Genomic DNA, 17,965 nt, shown 5'->3' with positions numbered 1-17,965 from the left:
AATCTATCTTGGAGAATACTTTAGCACCCTGAAGTTGATTGAGCAAGTCATCAATTCTCGGCAGTGGATATTTGTTCTTGATTGTCAACTTGTTCAGTTCGCTATAGTCGATACACATCCGCATGCTCCCGTATTCCTTCTTGACGAAGAGAACCGGTGCTCCCCAAGGAGACACACTTGGTCGAATAAATCCCTTCTTCTGTGAGTCTTAAAGCTGGACTTGCAATTCCTTCAACTCAGTTGGAGCCATCCGATATGGGGCTTTTGACACTGGTGCAGCCCCGGGTAGTAGATCAATAACAAATTCCATTTCCCAATCAGGGGGTAGCTCCATCAAATCATCAGGAAAGACATCGGGAAACTCCTTCACAATCCTTATTTCCTCCAAGGGTTTTACTTGCGCTTTTGTACTAGTCACAGAGGCTAAGTAGGATTCACACCCTTGATCCATGAACTTCTTGGCTTGGAGAGCCGAGATGATAAGCTTCTTGGACCATTTCTTTTTGTCCCCCGAAATGGTGAACTCTTCTCCCTCTTGAGGCTTGACAACAATCTGCTACTTTGCACAAGCAAGATTAGCCCTATAGGCTACCAACCAATCGATACCAAGTATCGCATCAAAGTCCTTCATATCTAATTCCACGAGATGTGCATTCATGTCCCGTCCACATATACGTACGGGGCATGGCTCATAAACTGTCTATGCCAACTACACTCCCTGTCGGTGTGCTGACTGCCAGGCCCTGAGTCAGACCCTTAGGGACAATGCCCATCTTCTTCGCGAAAGAAGGAGATATGAAGGAGTGCGAAGCACCCGAATTAAACAAAACATAAGCTGGAACAGATGCAATGCAAATACTACCTGGAGAACAAGCAACAATGCAAAAACAACCATACAAGAATGTGATGACATGATGCAAAAATATAAACTTCTATTGAATGTAAAGATTAGCCTGTCAGCACCCCAGAGGCTGCCTCAGCCTCGGCATTAGTCATAATGTATGCTTGGGTTGGAACCCAGTTGCCTCGGGCAGGCAATGGAGGTCGACCAACGAATTTAGCATGAGATGCTTGTGAAGCTAAAGGTTGAACTATGGGCCATGATACCCAAGTCTTGGTTTAAGGGCAAGCCTTAGAGATATGCCCATACTTGTTGCAGTTGTAACATCGTATGGAACCACCAGTAGATAAAGTTGAGGTTGAGTATTGGGTAGGTTCTACAGGCTGAACCGGATCTACACACTTATAATACCCAGGTGCGTAGCTAGAGTAAGGTACGCGAGGAAACTTGCTAGGTTCTCTGCCAAATGACGATGAGGCTGGCCTCTTGCCTTGTCCCGATGGAGTAAGATAGGAATTCCTTTGACTATCCTCGATGGATTTGGCGGTTTGGACCATTTTAGCATAGGTCTGGGGTCCATGAGATACCAAGATTGAGCTTATTCCTAGTCTCAAACCTTTCTCAAACCTCTTCCCCTTCTCGACATCATCCTTCAAATGGGTGGGAGCAACGTAGAATAGTTCCTGAAACTTCTGTTAATACTCAAGGACCGATTTGAATCCTTAGGTGAGATCCATAAACTTCGTTGCCTTTCTCTCCCAGTAGATTTCCAGAAAATAATTCTCAAAGAAAGCCTCCTTAAATTGTTCGAGTAAGGTTAGGATGGATAACAACAAGGTTAGGTTGTGTTGATCTCCACCAATCATCGGCCTCGCCCTTCAACATGTATGCGGCAAATCGAATCTTGTAGTCCTTTGTGCACTCAATCACTAAGAAGGTCTTCTCCATTTCTTGGATCCATACAGATGGGTGTAATGGATCCTTGGTTGGCCTGAAGAACTCTATGGGCCTCATCTTTTGGAACCTCTCCAGGATCCTTGTAACATCCACTTGCACTTGAGTCGGCTGAGCTACCACAATAGGTGTTGGGGTGGAGGGGGAGTGGTATTGGCTACTGCCCTAGCCCTCTCATCAGCTTCATATTGTGCCGTCATATAATCCACAAACTCCCTTTGCTGTTGCTAGAATGTAGCCTCATCTCATCCAAATAGTCCATTTTTCGGACTCAAAACTCTCTCAACATATCCCCAACCATTTGGTTTACATCGTGAGCCGTGATGTACCTAGGGGCATCCGGAAAGGGGTCACTGGAAGTACCAACCGTGTCTCTATCGTAGCCCCAAACAGGTGTGAGCGCTCTAGGACCACCGCCATGACGTCCGTGCACCATTATCAATTCCCTATAAGGACGAGATCACAATTGTTAGTCTCACAATAAAATAACACCAAATTTATTGAATAAATATTTTGGAGTGAATCATGAGTAGTATGGTGGACACGCACAAGTGGGAAATAGCCAATACAATGGGTGCACGCAGGCCGAAGAGCAAAAAATATCAAAAATTGCCAAAATTGCATCTAGTCGTCGATGGGCTATGGCTTATGCGTATCATCCGCAAGCTGCGGTTGATGCGCTTCCAGGGTATCATCCACTGGAGCAGTGCCCAGATTTTTAAAAAAGGAATACGAACTGCAGTTCGTATTTCCTACCTATTCTCTACCCAAACCGCCAGGGAAGAGTCCCAAACACCCAAAGAAGGTCTCTCCAACCCTAGGAAGTCTCATTCAAGCCCCATCATCGACTTTCCACTACGGAATCACTGTATAAGTTATGCTCCATCTCTCTCAATGTCACACCCCCATCCTGATGTAATATATATACTGCCACACAGGGGGTGACTGGGATAACCCGTGTCATCCCAATACCGACCAGGATCACAGATACAGTGTCCCGAGCCATAGTCCACCCTGTCATCACATATTGATAACAGAAAAGAACGAACTAATATGGAATAAGTCGTTCCAAATCACAGAGTTAGCGGAAGTGAAATTAAATTGAATAATGTGAAATTATAGAGCATCGGTTCTCTAATGATAACACATAGTACATTGTTCATAAATGTAACCACTCAATCTCTCCTATAATTAAACACATAGTTTATACATGAATGTGGAAATGAAGACAAAAAATTAAATGATAAATAATTACCCCAAGGGCACCAATCTTGGGTGTACATCTACATCCAAGTCACAGTCACTGGCTCCACTTGATTCGCATCCAACGGTTCTCATCTAAATAGTACCTCCTGCATAACAACTAAAAAGGGGTTGTGCAATGGGGTTAGCTACACTAGCTAGTGAGGGAGCACAGGGGAATGCACATACACCATACAATCAGTATCAATCAGAATGATGCATGCTGATGTTAGATTCATTTTTCACCTAGCACACAATTCTATCGGTCAAGTATATGTTACTGTGATAACTCGGGAGACATTAAGGGTCACTTATCCTATCGCCCCAGTGAAACCTCAATTATCATGAGGGGACCTACGCTGGTAAAAGCCATCATGACCACCCAGTGGCAGACCCCGATAGCCATCACTACCCCTGTCCTGGCCTCTCCCTCCTCCACAGACCATAGGTGCTCAGACTATCCAACACATAAACCCTTGTTGGCAAGGGTCGTAGCATAAGGGAACAAGCATCCTAACCACAGATATACTATATGCAAGTCCTATCGTTCCAAGAGGTATTGCAGGTACATCAACTTCTCATTCCATCTAGTACCCGGGTACCAGCACGGCACGACACGGCACATACAGATCAGGATGACATATAACAGTTTTCATAATTAAATAAATTGGGGTTCCGGTACCGGCACACCCAGCACCGTAGCCCGATACAATGGTGAGCATGCTAGGACATTCATAACAGATCACATTTGGATAATAATGCAAAGCGCACTGTTTGAGTTTAAAAATAATACTGCAAGCGTACGGGTCAATCGTAGCTACGAGTCGAACACGAGGAGATATACGCCACCCTATTTTACTCACTTTAAAGTAATGCAAAGTGAACCAAATTAAAGTGTTAAATTAAACTAATTAAACTAACAAATTAACACATCCTAACTCACAAACATCTAACGAATTAAATTGGCATGAATTAAATTGATGTCCTAACACATATCCATCTAACCTATCAAACTAACGTGGATTGGAAGGGATAAATTGTAACCAAATACCACAACCACATAAAAAAAATAAAAGAAGAAGAAGGAGAATGAGAAGAAGAAGAGAGGGAGAATGAGTTTAAGAGTTTAGGGAGTAAAAACCTGGATATGCTTCCATGAATGTAGTTGAAGAGCTTGAATACTTGAACAGACCTTGCATGACTTCCTCTTCTAAATCTCCAAGTCTTTTCATCAACTTAGGAACTTAGACTAGAAAGCTTGAAACTAAACTAGAATTATTACAACCATATTGAAGACATAAAATTAAAGCATGAATCAAAAGCATTACAACCATGGAATTAAAAGCATGAAATCAAACTAGAACTTAGAAAGCCAAAAACTGAATTAAAACTAAACTAAAACTAACTTAAAAACTGAACTAGAACTAACTTGTTACAACCCAAAGGGCAAGGGGTATTTATAGGGGGAAGGGAGAAGAGAGAAGAGGGAAATGGTAGGAGAAATATTCCCTAAGAAAAGAGAATATTCTCTTCTCCTTCCTCCTTTACAATGCCTTGAATCCCAAGAAAAAAGAATCCTAGATACATAAACCTTCTATTTATTAAAAAGTAACTTTCTAATTCTAACTTGTGCTTCCTTTTCTTTGTAGGTGTCTTCTCCAAGCAATGAGATCAAGGCATCTTTGACTTTTCAACCTTCCATAGATGAAAGAATATATTTCAAAAGAAATCTATCCCAAGTAGAATTCCAAAAGTACCCTTGAAAAGTTGGAGGAGAGAGAGAGCAAGGGTGATGACTAGGATTCTACTCACAATTAATGAAATGTAAAATCTGTCCTTCAAAAAACGTGGAGCATGAGATGCTTATATGGGCCTCACTGTTGTATTCCTTACAAAAAATCACCCAAAATAGATCCAAATTTTGTCCAATTTGGAGTTCAGGAGCCCAAGATATCTCAAGTTGAAGTTGGACTGCTCCAGAACCTTCCAAATGGAATCTTTCGGTTGACAAAAAGATAACTTTTGATAATTTTGCTAAGGCCCCTGAAATCCGAACTTCCACTTTACTTTGTCTCCAGCCAACTGTTAATAATTACAAATAAATCCCTATCCACGAAAACAGCCGTAAATTCTTTGTTTCAACTCAGAATCAAGTGTCGTTTGAACCATTGCGAAACTAACTCGACGGGCTACGCATCCATACTATTAACACCTCAAAATTATGCTAAGGGGCCCACTGTAATCACATTCAAATTTGATTGATTGGCATGATTCTTTCAGTGCTCAATCCAAACTTGATTTTCTCGACTCCTGGGTGCTTCCGGCTATTCTTAGCATCTTTTGCTCCATTTTCACAAGAATTCATCTAAAACCTAAAAAGCACAAGAAAGCACCGAAGTAACTCTGTCCAATGTGGTAAAATGTATGCTTTATGCCCCAAGATTTCTCATATAAATGTGGTCATCACGCACAATGCTTATAAATATATAATAGCATGCTTAAGATTTCGTATTAAATATATATTCAAGCCCAACAAATCACCTAGAACCCACTCACCTAACACGGGTGTCGCCGTGTGTGGTTGACATGAATCTCACTTGGGCTCCCCGATATCTATCGAGTTGGGTAGCCTAGGAATACAAAAACAATCATTAAAGCATACATAGAAGGGTCCCATGCTAGGCCCTTAAGGTTAAAATCAGATTTCAACTAAGACAGCACCAACGGACTCATAGACGGTTTCAATAGAGGTGAGTCCGTCCCTGACTCTGTTCAGGCTAAAACGTAAAATAGAGCGAGCGGACCCACGAGTGAAACATTTCACTTGAATCCGGTCGTGCATCCGTTCGACACCTGAGGCACAACTAAAAGGGAGCGGATCAACAGGCGGATGTGCTTCTTGGGTCCGCCCCCGCATCCATTCAATTTCTGAGACAGACCCAAGAGCAACAGGCCACGGGCGGAGCCGAATAGAGTGAATCCGTGCCTTCGTTCGCTCAGGCCAATTTGCAGGGTTTACACTAGGCGGACTGACAAAAGGTACCACAATTGGTGGACCCGGTCGTTCATCTGCCAGTAGTCTCTTTTGAGATTTCAGAGGGCTTTTGCTCCAACTTGGAGCTTGGGGTGCCCTAAGCTCTCAAGGACAAGGGAGAGGTGTCTAAGCCTTCCTAGGGTCACTAGATCCTAGGCTCACCTCATGGATCCAAGATCCAATAAGGATTGGTCTCACATTGGTCCAAGGGTTGGGTTTCATGGCTGAGGACCAAGGGTTCACCAACAATGGCTGAAATACAGCACTTAGGGATATGGATTAGCTCCATTAGAGCTCCCAAACTAGGCCAAGCATCACCTTGAGTCCCAAATGGAACCCTAGGTTAGCCCAAGCTCAAGAAAATTCATCAAAATCAAAGAGAAATGGGGGAGAGCTAGGTTTGGGGAGTTTACCTTGGTGAGCTTCCTCCTTCCAACCACTCTCTCCATCTCTTTCCTCCACTTTCTCTTCTCCCTTAGGTCCGGCCAGCTTGGGGAGGAGGTGTGGGGCAGCCAGCCATCTCTACATGGCCTCCACCTTCTTCCCTTCCCCTCCTATTCCTCTCCTACTTCTACTTCTCCTTCTTCTCTTGTCTCTTCTCCTCCACGGTTTACTTGGGAGGGGAGAGACAAGAGAATAAGGATTCTCTTATCCTTTTAAGGGTCAAATGGGCCTTAGGCCATGTTTGGTTTAGGCATCCCCAAACACTTAGTGGCCCTTAGGTCTTTAAATGGGTTTTAGTTAGGTCTTAGGGCTTGTTTGATCTTGGTCATAACCATTAGGTCCATTAGGTCATGCTTGGGGTGCACCTTAAGTCCATAGGAGTTAATTGTCCCCTAAGGTCTGTTTGGTTTAGGTTAGGGTATTTAAAACCAATTATTCATTTAAGTTATGCTTTGTGGGCCTACTTTCATGGCCCACTTAACCAATCAAGGGTAAGGGTAGGGGTACATATGGTCCAAAGGTTCAATTAGGGTGTCCAGGACACGGGTATGTGGGCCCCACAAAAAAAGGAATCAAAGAGGCATATGACAGCACGGGCAGATCCTCGAGCAGATTCAGTGCGAGTGACTCTGTTCGTGACTCCAGTGTTGCTGTCAAGGCCCAAACTTCAAGGAAAATTACGGGGCTTTGGCCCACACTTTCGGGTCTTCGAGGGGATACTTCTAGTAATATTTTAAGTCTGAGGTTACAGGTGTTGGCCAGTGCCACTGTGGCATTGCCCCATAGGTAAAGGTCTAAGCTGCCTCAGGTATACGGGTATATCTGGGGTGCTGGTGTAACATCCCCCCAACCTTATTAAAAATTTTATCCTCAAAATTTAAGGTGATTAAGGTCTCAAGGGTAAGGGCTTGTTGCATAACAATGTGTCTAATTGGCCCCTACTTAGATTAAGTCGAAGGTCAGGTCAAAGTAAGGCGGTGCCTATTTGACTCAACGGGACTGGTTCTTCAATTTCTTTTCCTTTTTAGGGTCTCATCACCACAAGGGTGTGGTTCACAATAACCCCAAGCTCCATTGGGTTAAGAGTCGGTAGTTACCACATTCCAAAGGTAACCACACTGTCTTCCACACTAAACTAAGTCATAAGGAATAGAAAGTTCTCAAGATCCTCCAAATCAAGTGATACCACACGGGTCTTAACTATTCTAGTTACCCTTGGGTTGTAGGACTTAACCTACCTAGTTCCCAGCACGGGGTTTACATTCTGAATGCTTTCACTTCGGGTTATCTCATTACCTAACGCAACTTCAGAATGATCTGGAATATTGATGGGACATCCATATGTGTCACTCCTAGCACGGAGGGAACGCATTTGGTGACCCATTACTCCCTTCATACCTGTCGTTGGAAAAGGTCTTGTTACATCATTCAGTTTTTCAGCCTTCACGATTTTTAACCCTATCACACAGTTATCCCACAAGGAAAGGTCCATACCAGTCCTCTCTTGAGAACCACACAATCTTCTCATGGTTTGAGTCTGAGTCAATTCCTTTAAACAGATTCCATTACTAAACTACCTGGTCATTATTAAATTAGTTCCCTCTTAGCATTAAGGTCTGGTTGACTAGGGTTGGGGCTTAACTAGCTACCACCATGGTAAGGTCAAGCCAAGGTCACATTTGTGGCTTACAGGAATAGATCTAGTCACACGTAATGGTTTAAGAAATACATTTATACATTCATATTCACACCAATCATAGGTATAAGTTTAATAATTACATTCATATTCCTATGGACATATCTGTAACCTAGGTCAATCTATAGGGACAAACTGTCAAACCCTGCCTGCTCCTGACTGGCTGGAATTTTGACTGAAGAACAGGAACCCCTAACCAGGTAACCAAGAACACTATGGAGTATTACTCCAGTGATTTGGATTGATGAAGAAACCCTATGTGGATCATCCTACATGCCTGTCTATAGATGGATCACTGACCCTTGCTGCTGTACAGGTCTCAACATTATGTATGGCCTAAAGCTCAGGTAATTTCTCTCCTCTCCATAATAGTGGGACCTACCCCTAGAAATATGCTTAAAGGCCCTAAATGACATGTGGGGACAATGCCCTAACCATGGGTCAAACCCTGGTGCAAAACCCATTGAGTTTCAGCCTTGTTGGGATCACTGGTCAAAGCACTGGGCGATGCAGGCAATGCCCAAAGACATCGCCCAGTGTGCAAAACAACATATTAAATTGGTTTTTAATTATGGGGACCACCCATAATGGACATGGGCACCCTCCATAGATAGAGGGGAGTCTGAGGGTCCAACTCATACCATGGGCTCATTTAGAGTTCTTACTACTGTTCAAATCGTGGGAGAGAAAGAAGAGAGAAAAGAGAGGAAAAGAGAGGAAGAAGGAGAAGAAGGAAGAGAAGAAGGAAGGATTTGGGTGGCAGCCTTGCATTCAAGCTTGGATCGAGCCTTCTCAGACTTGGGCAGGTATAAACAATGCTGCTCTTACCTGCTGCTACTTTAAATTCATATATTTGATAGTGTATCAGCTCTCTGGTAGCCCAGAACAGTTGGGAATTGCCTAGAACTGCTCCAGATCTGCCATGCAAGTGTAAGGCATGGAAGATCTAAGATTTTTGAGTAAAAATACAGGGCTGTTATGCTGTTCTTGGAGCCGAATGCTGGCTGTGCATAGCTGCACTGCCAGATGCTCAGTTATTTGACTGATTGGAGCCCTGAATGCAAACCCTGGCTACATGGGACCTAACCCTAGGTAGTAGTAGCCTTGAATTACTATTTTATACCTGTTTACAGCCTTGCATGTGACCAAAATCCAGATCTGCAACTGGAGAAAACCTCATGATACTATTCATTGGGCTGTCTGGGCAGCCTCTGGCAGCCAAGTGGTGGGCCCAGTGGAAAATCCACATGGACCAAAAGGAAGATCACCCCTGGGGGTACCTAGCACCCTAACATGCATGGGGAGATGTTTTGGTCACTACCCATAAGCAGCAACCTTGGGATCTCAGCCAAATCTCGGTTTGAAGGCTCTGGGCGATGCACCCAACGCCCAGAGCCATCGCCCAGTGAGTGAAACACTGCTGTTTTGGCATTCTGACTTGGGGAACGTCACCCATTGGCCATGGTATTGTGTGGGGAGGTGGAAAATGACCTAAAAGCCCCTCTTCACATCTGTCCTTATGAGGGAATGCCTTGGGAACCCAAGTGGGCCCCGTAGGACTTGGAAACCCTGCCTATGCTTAGTCTTGCAGCACTGCCAAGTTGAGGACAGCACTGTATGCTTATTATGACCTAGGGTCAGGTACTAACACTAAGAATGACCATTTTACCCCTTGACCACCATCTCTGGATGATGCACCGGGACGTGGACCTAAGGCCTAGTGCCAGGCCCAGAGAATTCCAAGTGAAAACCAACTGAACACTGGGTCAATCCAGTGAGCTTAGGTTAACCCCAGAACTACTAGAGATAGTTTGGACTATTAAAATGACAACTTCTGATTTATATCTAGGATTTGATCCCGCGCTCGAGGCCTATAACAAGACTGCAGTTGGAACTGAATTTGCGACTGAGTTCCTAGAACCAAACCCAGGTGAGTGAAATATTATTGTGTACATATAACTGTGATGCTATGCCGGCAATTAAAATTCATATTATAAATGCTATGTTATTTAGTTCTATTCAATTACTCAAATTACTACACAATGATTGTCTGTTGATCAACACTGTGAAAATTATCTGATGATTGTGAATGTTAGACTAGATGCCATAGTTGGCTTGGAAATGAGGCCTGTGGTAGCCCGTAGAATGGGATGCGGTTGACACCACCCGACTCATACGATGCCATATAGACATGGGGTTCGAGTTTCATTACCCGTGCTACGCACCCTTGCCAATAGGGGTTAAGGTGTTGGATGCCTGTGAGGGTGACCATATGTGTATATGAGAAAAGAAAAAAATGAAAAGAAATGTGTTTGCACCGGAACGGTGATTATGGGCTATAAGCCATAAAAGAAAAGAAAAGAGAAAAGGAATGGATGGCCCTACAGGTTAATCATAGAGGGCTGGCCGGGCTGACCTTGGTGAACGAATGCGGGAGCTGACTGTTCCTCTTCGATAACTCAATGGGTGTATCGCGGGAAGGGGTAACCAAGCCTGCACCAGGGATACATGTATTGGGGATTGTAGTAGCACTGACCTGACTTAGTTGTATTGCTAGGTGGCTAATAATCAATCTGGACTTGCATATCATGTAAGATCGTGTGGATTGTGGTTGCAAGCTCAGTGGGGCTCATACTCTGTTATACATTGTTTTCTATAGATGATTTTACAGATCGATGCCGCTGTGGCATGGAGGCTCATTATGAGAAGGAGAGCCCTGATTGTTATGATGATATTGGTGTGGACCCCGACGGAGGTCGTGCCTATGATGCGTGCATTCTCGATGGTCATTGATGAAGACCGTTGAAGAGTGCACTTGATACTTTTTGTCTTGGGGACTCCTTTTTGCTTTTGTTAGGAGTTTATCCATATTTTGTTCGTGGTTCTACAGTAGTTTTTCTTATTTTCTTTTTGGGGTTGAGTCAGCTCACCCTGTATATATATATATATATATATATATATATATATATATATATATATATATATATATATATATATGTATGTATGTATTTTCTTTGGTTTTGTTCTTGTCAGTTTTACTTTCCAGTTTGTGGGTAGTTTGGGAAATGTATCTGAACAATCGTATGTATGTATATAATATCATCATTTCCCGTATCGCTACGCTTCTCTTTGTTATTATAATTGTAGATTATTTGCAGCACTCTGATCTTGCTTATGGTAAAGTGATGAATGTGGATCCGTGAATGTAATAACTACTTCTAGATCCGTGGGATTTGACGGATTTCCGTTACACAATTCGGGTCACCTACCTAATCCTCCCAGGGGGTAGTTTGGGGTGTGACAGAGCTTGGTATCAGAGCGTGAGGCTCTTCTTACATTCATGGGATGCAGATTAGAGTTAATAAACTATTAACATTAAAACATGTAAGAACTAAAAGCTACAGGGGAGGTAAATGCAATTAAGAAAAAGATGCATAATTTCCATTAAAATAAAAGACAATTGTGGCTGAGCCACTACATCAGTTTGATTGAAAGTATCACTTCAATAATTACATAAGTTGGAAAAAAAAAAACTGAAACTAAATACATCCCGAACAAAAGAAAAAAATACATAAGCTAAAACAAAAAAAAAAAAGATATGTCTGAACCACGTAGCACTGAGTCAGAAGCTGGCTTGAAGGAACTACTTGTTGGGGTAAATTCCACACATCACCCATTATGATTTTGATGATAACAAATAAGTTAGTTGTACTAACTCTTGTCTAAAAGATGCATAGATAAGAGCAGAGCATCAAGTGAGGGGGAGCACTCAATTCAAGAGATTGATGCTCAAAGCAAATTGAACTTGTCTAATCTTTCAAGACATCAAAAAATCATGAAGAATGGAGAACACGTTTTGAAGACAAAGATCAAAACAAGTTAGAGGAACTCACTTTGAAGGCACTCATGTAAAGAAGTGAAGTTCAAGACTTGAAGAATTGTGAAGACTTAGAATTGTACTAAGTTGTAAATTCATTTGTTAAAGTCACAATTGATGTAATGCACACACGCACACATACATTCATTTAGAATGACCTTAGGAGGTTAAAATGGACCCCTAAACATGTAACTATTGAGTTTTGGGACCCCCCAAACCAAACCCTTTTGGAGTCTCCCTTGTAAGTCCAATAAAGGACTTAAATGAGAATGCAGAAATTTGAGAATCCAGCATGCCAGATCAAAATCCGGTATATCGGATCAATAGTAAATCTCAGGAAATGGGAAACAACAGCTCAGTTAAGCATGTTGGATGAGGATCCAGCATACCGGATCATGAACCGGTATACCGGATCATAATCCATCATACCGGATCACTTTATGACTGTTGAAATATGACCGTTATTCCCTTGTTTCTTAAGGAAAGTAGGTAATCCGGCATACCAGATTCCCATCTCGCATACCGAATTACTTATAGAATGTGAGATTCTTTTCTTAATTGGATTCCTAATTGATTCTAAGCCTCTAGCCTATAAATACCCTCTTGATTAGTGTTCTAAATACTACAACAATCATCAATCAAGAACTCTAAGCAATCAAGCACTCCCTTGTGAGATTATTCTTTTAAGATTAAGAAGATCGAAGAAAATTCAATCTCATCTTTGCTCCTTCATACACACTTGCATCCAAGTTGCATACATTAAAAGGTAGCATCTTTTCTACTAAAGTTTAAGGTAACTCTAAACCATTTAGTAGTTCTTTTACTTTGTTTGAAGTTGTTGTTGAGTCATCTTGCTCGAAATCAAAAGAAGGAGTCCTCTTGCTTGGAATCAAGAGTAGTGAGTCCTCTCGCTCGAAATCAAGATTGGTTGAGTCCTCTTGCTCAGAATCAAGAGTATTTGAGTTCTCTTGCTCTTAATCAAGATTTATACGAGTCCTCTTGCTCTTACTTAAGACTCGATTTAGTGAATTCTCTCTAAGGTGAGAGGAGTGGACATAGGTACATGTTGGCCGAACCACTATAAATCTTTTGTGTCTCTCTTTAATTATTGCTTGTCAATTGGTTATCTTTACTTATTTATTTTCCGCATAATTTTTTGTTTTCCAACCTTCACCTATTCACCTCCCCTCTAGGTGAATTTACATTTGGTATCAGAGCGGGAGCTCAAGACCGTGATTGTTTTTCAATCCAATTAAGAGTTAAAGACCATGGGATCCTCTAGCAATCGAAGGATTGAGGGATACACCATTACTAGACCTCCCTTCTTTGAAGGTGAAGGATTCTCCTATTAGAAGAATCGCTTCAAGAACTTCGTGTGTGCCAATAACATTGACGCATGGGAAGTTATAGAGAATGGACCTAATACCATAGACAAGCCCAAAGAAGAATGGACCCCAGCTGAAAAGGCTAAAATGCGACTCAACTATGTTGCTATAAGCTATCTCCAATGTGCCTTAGGAGAAAAGGAGTATAATAGGACATGCATGTGTGACTCCGCCAAGGAGATGTTTGATAAGCTTATAGTGACCCATGAAGGTACCTCTGAAGTTAAGCAATCTAAGATTGATATGCTTATAAACGAGTAACTGTTTAAAATGAAAAATGATGAGGATATATATGCAATGTTTACTCGGTTTACTAACATTGTGAACAAGCTGAAAGGATTAGGGAAAATCTACTCCAATGGTGAAAACGTTCGAAAGATTTTAAGATCTCTCTCAAAGGAATGGAGACCCAAGACTACAGCAATCAAAGAATCCAAAGTCATTGACAAATTAAGTCTAGATGAACTGCTGAGATCACTCCAAACTCATGAGATGAAGCTCAAACAAGACACCAAGGAGATTGAACCAAAAGAACCAAAGAAGAAGGTTGTAGCGTTCAAATCATACCATGAAGTAAGTGATGATGAAGAAGAACTATCTGATGACGAGATCGAATATCTCTCAAAGAAGTTCTCAAAGTTTCTGAAGAACAAAGGCAAAGCCACATTCAACAAGAGAAGACTCTCAAGAGACCAAAAAGGTAAAAATGCTCTTAAAGAAAATAATGATTCTTCTTCAAAAGACATTGTTTACTATAAGTGTAGGAAACCAGGACATTTTAGGGGAGATTGTTCAAAGATAAAGAAATATAATAAAGTATACAAAGCCAAACACTCCTTCAATTCAAGCGATGAAGAAGAGGAAGACGAAAAATGTCAAGAAGAAGATCAAATCAACCTTGCTTTTGTGGCTATTGAAGATGAAGAAAGTAAAAATGAGGTAACCCCCACTTCTCCATCTCATAAGGATAAGAATTTTCTAGAATTAGAAGAAGCTTTTGAAAACCTCTACCAAAGTAGCATGGAGTTAGCTACTACTAAAAAGAATCTCTTAAAAGTGATCAATACCCTCAAAGACCAAAAAATAACTCTAACTTCCTAAGTAAATATCTTGGAAGAAGAGAAATAGAAGTTGTGTAAAGCCTTAGAGTCCTTTACAAATGGTAAAAAGGCCCTTGATATCTTACTTGGAAATGCCTCCAAAGTACCTTTCAACAAGAAAGGGCTAGGCTATGATGTAAACATGAGTTCAAAACAAACCCAAAAGCCAAGTTCAAGTAAGATAGCAAGCAAAGGAGCTAAGAAAAATAAATATTGTAACTACTACAGAAAGAAGGGACATTCTCTTGAGGAATGCTATTCCAAGAAGAAAAGTTTTCAAGTTAAGAACCCCAATTCCAAAGGGAAGACTCAAAGTCCAAATACCCCTCAAATTATTATATGCAATAGCTGCAATAAGAAGGGACATACTATCTGGGAATGTCATCACATGAACCAATCTTTTCACCATCCTAGAAGACCTTACAATGGTCAAAACAGGAGGAGTCAACCAAAGGTGCAAAGACCTACTAGAATTCCACCTAAGGTGCAAAGACCTCCCAAAAACCAAGGTTCACATAGAGTACCCCAAAACCAAAGACCTTGGAACCCCCAATCATACCCAAATTCGTATGGTAATCAAAGAGAAAATGGAAACCAAATGGTTTGGAGACCAAGAGAAATATATGATACTGACATTGACGGACCCAATATACAATGGGGACCAAATTTTTATTAAGTTCTTTTCCTTCTATCCCCACTTTTTGATAATGCCAAAGGGGGAGAGAAATGGGGAGATAAAGTGGTAGTTTCTCTCTTGAACATATATTATCTTCATATTGTCTCTTTATATCACTTGATATTATTTATTTGTCATCATAAAAAATGGGGAGATTGATGGGGTTAATTCCACACATCACCCATTATGATTTTGATGATAACAAATAAGTTAGTTGTACTAACTTTTGTCTAAAAGATGCATAGATAAGAGCAGAGCATCAGGTGAGGGGGAGCACTCAATTCAAGAGATTGATGCTCAAAGCAAATTGAACTTGTCCAATCTTTCAAGACATCAAAGAATCATGAAGAATGGAGAACAAGTTTTGAAGACAAAGATCAAGACAAGTTAGAGGAACTCACTTTGAAGACACTCATCTAAAGAAGTGAAGTTCAAGACTTGAAGAATTATGAAGACTTAGAATTGTACTAAGTTATAAATTCATTTGTTAAAGTCACAATTGATGTAATGCACACACGCATACATACATTCATTTAGAATGACCTTAGGAGGTTAAAATGGACCCCTAAACATATGACTATTGAGTTTTGGAACCCCCCAAACCAAACCCTTTTGGAATCTCCCATGTAAGTCCAATAAAGGACTTATATGAGAATGCAGAAATTTGAGAATCCAGCATGCCAGATCAAAATCCAGTATATCGGATCAATAGTAAATCTTAGGAAATGGGAAACAGCAGCTCAGTTAAGCATGCTGGATGAGGATCCAGCATACTGGGGCATGAACCGGTATACCGGATCATAATCCAGCATATCGGATTACTTTATGACTATTGAAATATGACCTTTATTCCCTTGTTTCTTAAGGAAAGTAGGTAATCCGGCATACCGGATTCCCATCCCGCATACCGGATTACTTATAGAATGTGGTATTCTTTTCTTAATTGGATTCCTAATTGGTTCTAAGCCTCTAGCCTATAAATATCCTCTTGATTAGTGTTCTAAATACTGCAACAATCATCAATCAAGAGCTCTAAGCAATCAAGCACTCCCTTGTGAGATTATTCTTTCAAGATCAAGAAGATCGAAGAAAATTCAATCTCATCTTTGCTCCTTCATATACACTTGCATCCAAGTTGCATAAATTGAAAAGTAGCATCTTTTCTACTAAAGTTTAAGGTAACTCTAAACCATTTAGTAGTTCTTTTACTTTGTTTAAAGTTGTTGAGTCCTCTTGCTCGAAATCAAGAGAAGGAGTCATTTTGCTAGGAATCAAGAGTAGTGAGTCCTCTTGCTCAGAATCAAGATTGGTTGAGTCCTTTTGCTCAGAATCAAGAGTAGTTGAGTTCTCTTGCTCAGAATCAAGAGTAGTTGAGTTCTCTTGCTCTTAATCAAGATTTGTACGAGTCCTCTTGCTCTTACTCAAGATTCGATTTAGTGAATTCTCTCTAAGGTGAGAGGAGTGGACGTAGGCACGTGTTAGCCGAACCACTATAAATCTTTTGTGTCTCTCTTTAATTATTGCTTGTCAATTGGTTATCTTTACTTGTTTATTTTCCGCATAATTTTTTGTTTTCCAACCTTCACCTATTCACCCCCCCTCTAGGTGAATTCACACTACTCCGGTGGAGGCAAGTCGCTCGAAGGAGGCTGTATCTGGTGTGAGTCTACACGATAGAACCTATCCCAAAAGTCCAAGTGCTACTCGACTGATCCTACCCTACTCTCCAATGATGTGAAGCCCTGATCCATCCTAGTCGCCATGTCAGAAGGCTGGGTACTGAGGCCCTGAAAATGTGACATCATTTGTGCCCACTCAGAAGGCCATGGAACCTGAGAACTGGTAGCACCCGTCGCCTCATAGGCAGGTAAGTCTGTGAACTGTGTGCCAACACCCTCGAAGTCGCCCTGACCCATAACCTGCTCATCAACATCCTGCTCCTCTCCATGCTCACCCTGGATGTCTGCCTCAATATCTCCCAGCTCCATATCATGCTCATCTCCTGGCATCTCAAACTCCTCATCCTCTGGTGGATCCTCTCTTGGTACCTTCATCTTCAGTATTGAGGTCTTATCAATAGGCCTGGATCTGTCCTTCTCCATGTACTCTCCCACCAAAGGAACCTCAAAATGCCGGAAGACTAAGGTAAGGAACTTCCCATATGGAAGGTTCCCATCAACTGGGTTCTGTGCATGATATAACATGGCCTGAAGTAGCAAATAAGGGAGGTTTATAACCTTACCTCCTCTACCCACTCCCAGAAGGCAATAGGTGATGTAGGCCCTCATCATAGATATGCTGCCTCTGTTCCCACCCTTCGGGTAGATGTTGTAGGACACACATCTACTAATTACTCAAGCACTAGGCTTATAGGAAGCCTCAGACTTGGGTATGCTCTTAGACCCAATCAGTGCTTTGAAGACTATCCTCCTAGTCTCCAAAGAAAACATCTCAGAAATGTCCATCCTAGGCTTATAGTAACACCTCTCTCCAGTGTTGGGTAAGCCCAAAATCCCTGCCAATGAAGCAGTGGTCAACCAAATGTCCACTCCCTTCACTCTACTCTCCAACCCAAACTCTTATGCCCCAGATGGTACCAAGTTGCAGTAGAAGTACCGAACCAAGTTGGGATAACAAGGCTCGGTAGGTGTCAACATAGAGGTCCAACCTAAGATATTGAACCTAGTAAAGAGACTGTACTGGTGAAAGTCTTCCA

At 41.6% G+C, this 17,965-nt stretch overlaps 1 protein-coding gene across 1 annotated transcript; it reads right to left on the bottom strand.

Annotated features, from left to right (window-relative positions):
- Positions 1-208: 208 nt before the first annotated feature.
- Positions 209-17,258, bottom strand: LOC122655228. The gene is made up of 4 exons (XM_043849439.1): positions 17,169-17,258; positions 1,458-1,533; positions 714-862; positions 209-553 (listed from the first exon to the last, which is right to left on the bottom strand). Exons 1-4 carry the CDS (start codon positions 17,256-17,258, stop codon positions 209-211), a joined length of 660 nt encoding a protein of 219 aa, XP_043705374.1.
- Between the last annotated feature and the right edge of the window lie 707 nt (positions 17,259-17,965).

The sequence above is a fragment of the Telopea speciosissima genome, chromosome 3 (assembly GCF_018873765.1).
Source record: "Telopea speciosissima isolate NSW1024214 ecotype Mountain lineage chromosome 3, Tspe_v1, whole genome shotgun sequence".
Classification (NCBI taxonomy): domain Eukaryota; kingdom Viridiplantae; phylum Streptophyta; class Magnoliopsida; order Proteales; family Proteaceae; genus Telopea; species Telopea speciosissima.
This window is presented reverse-complemented; position numbering and strand designations above follow the sequence as displayed.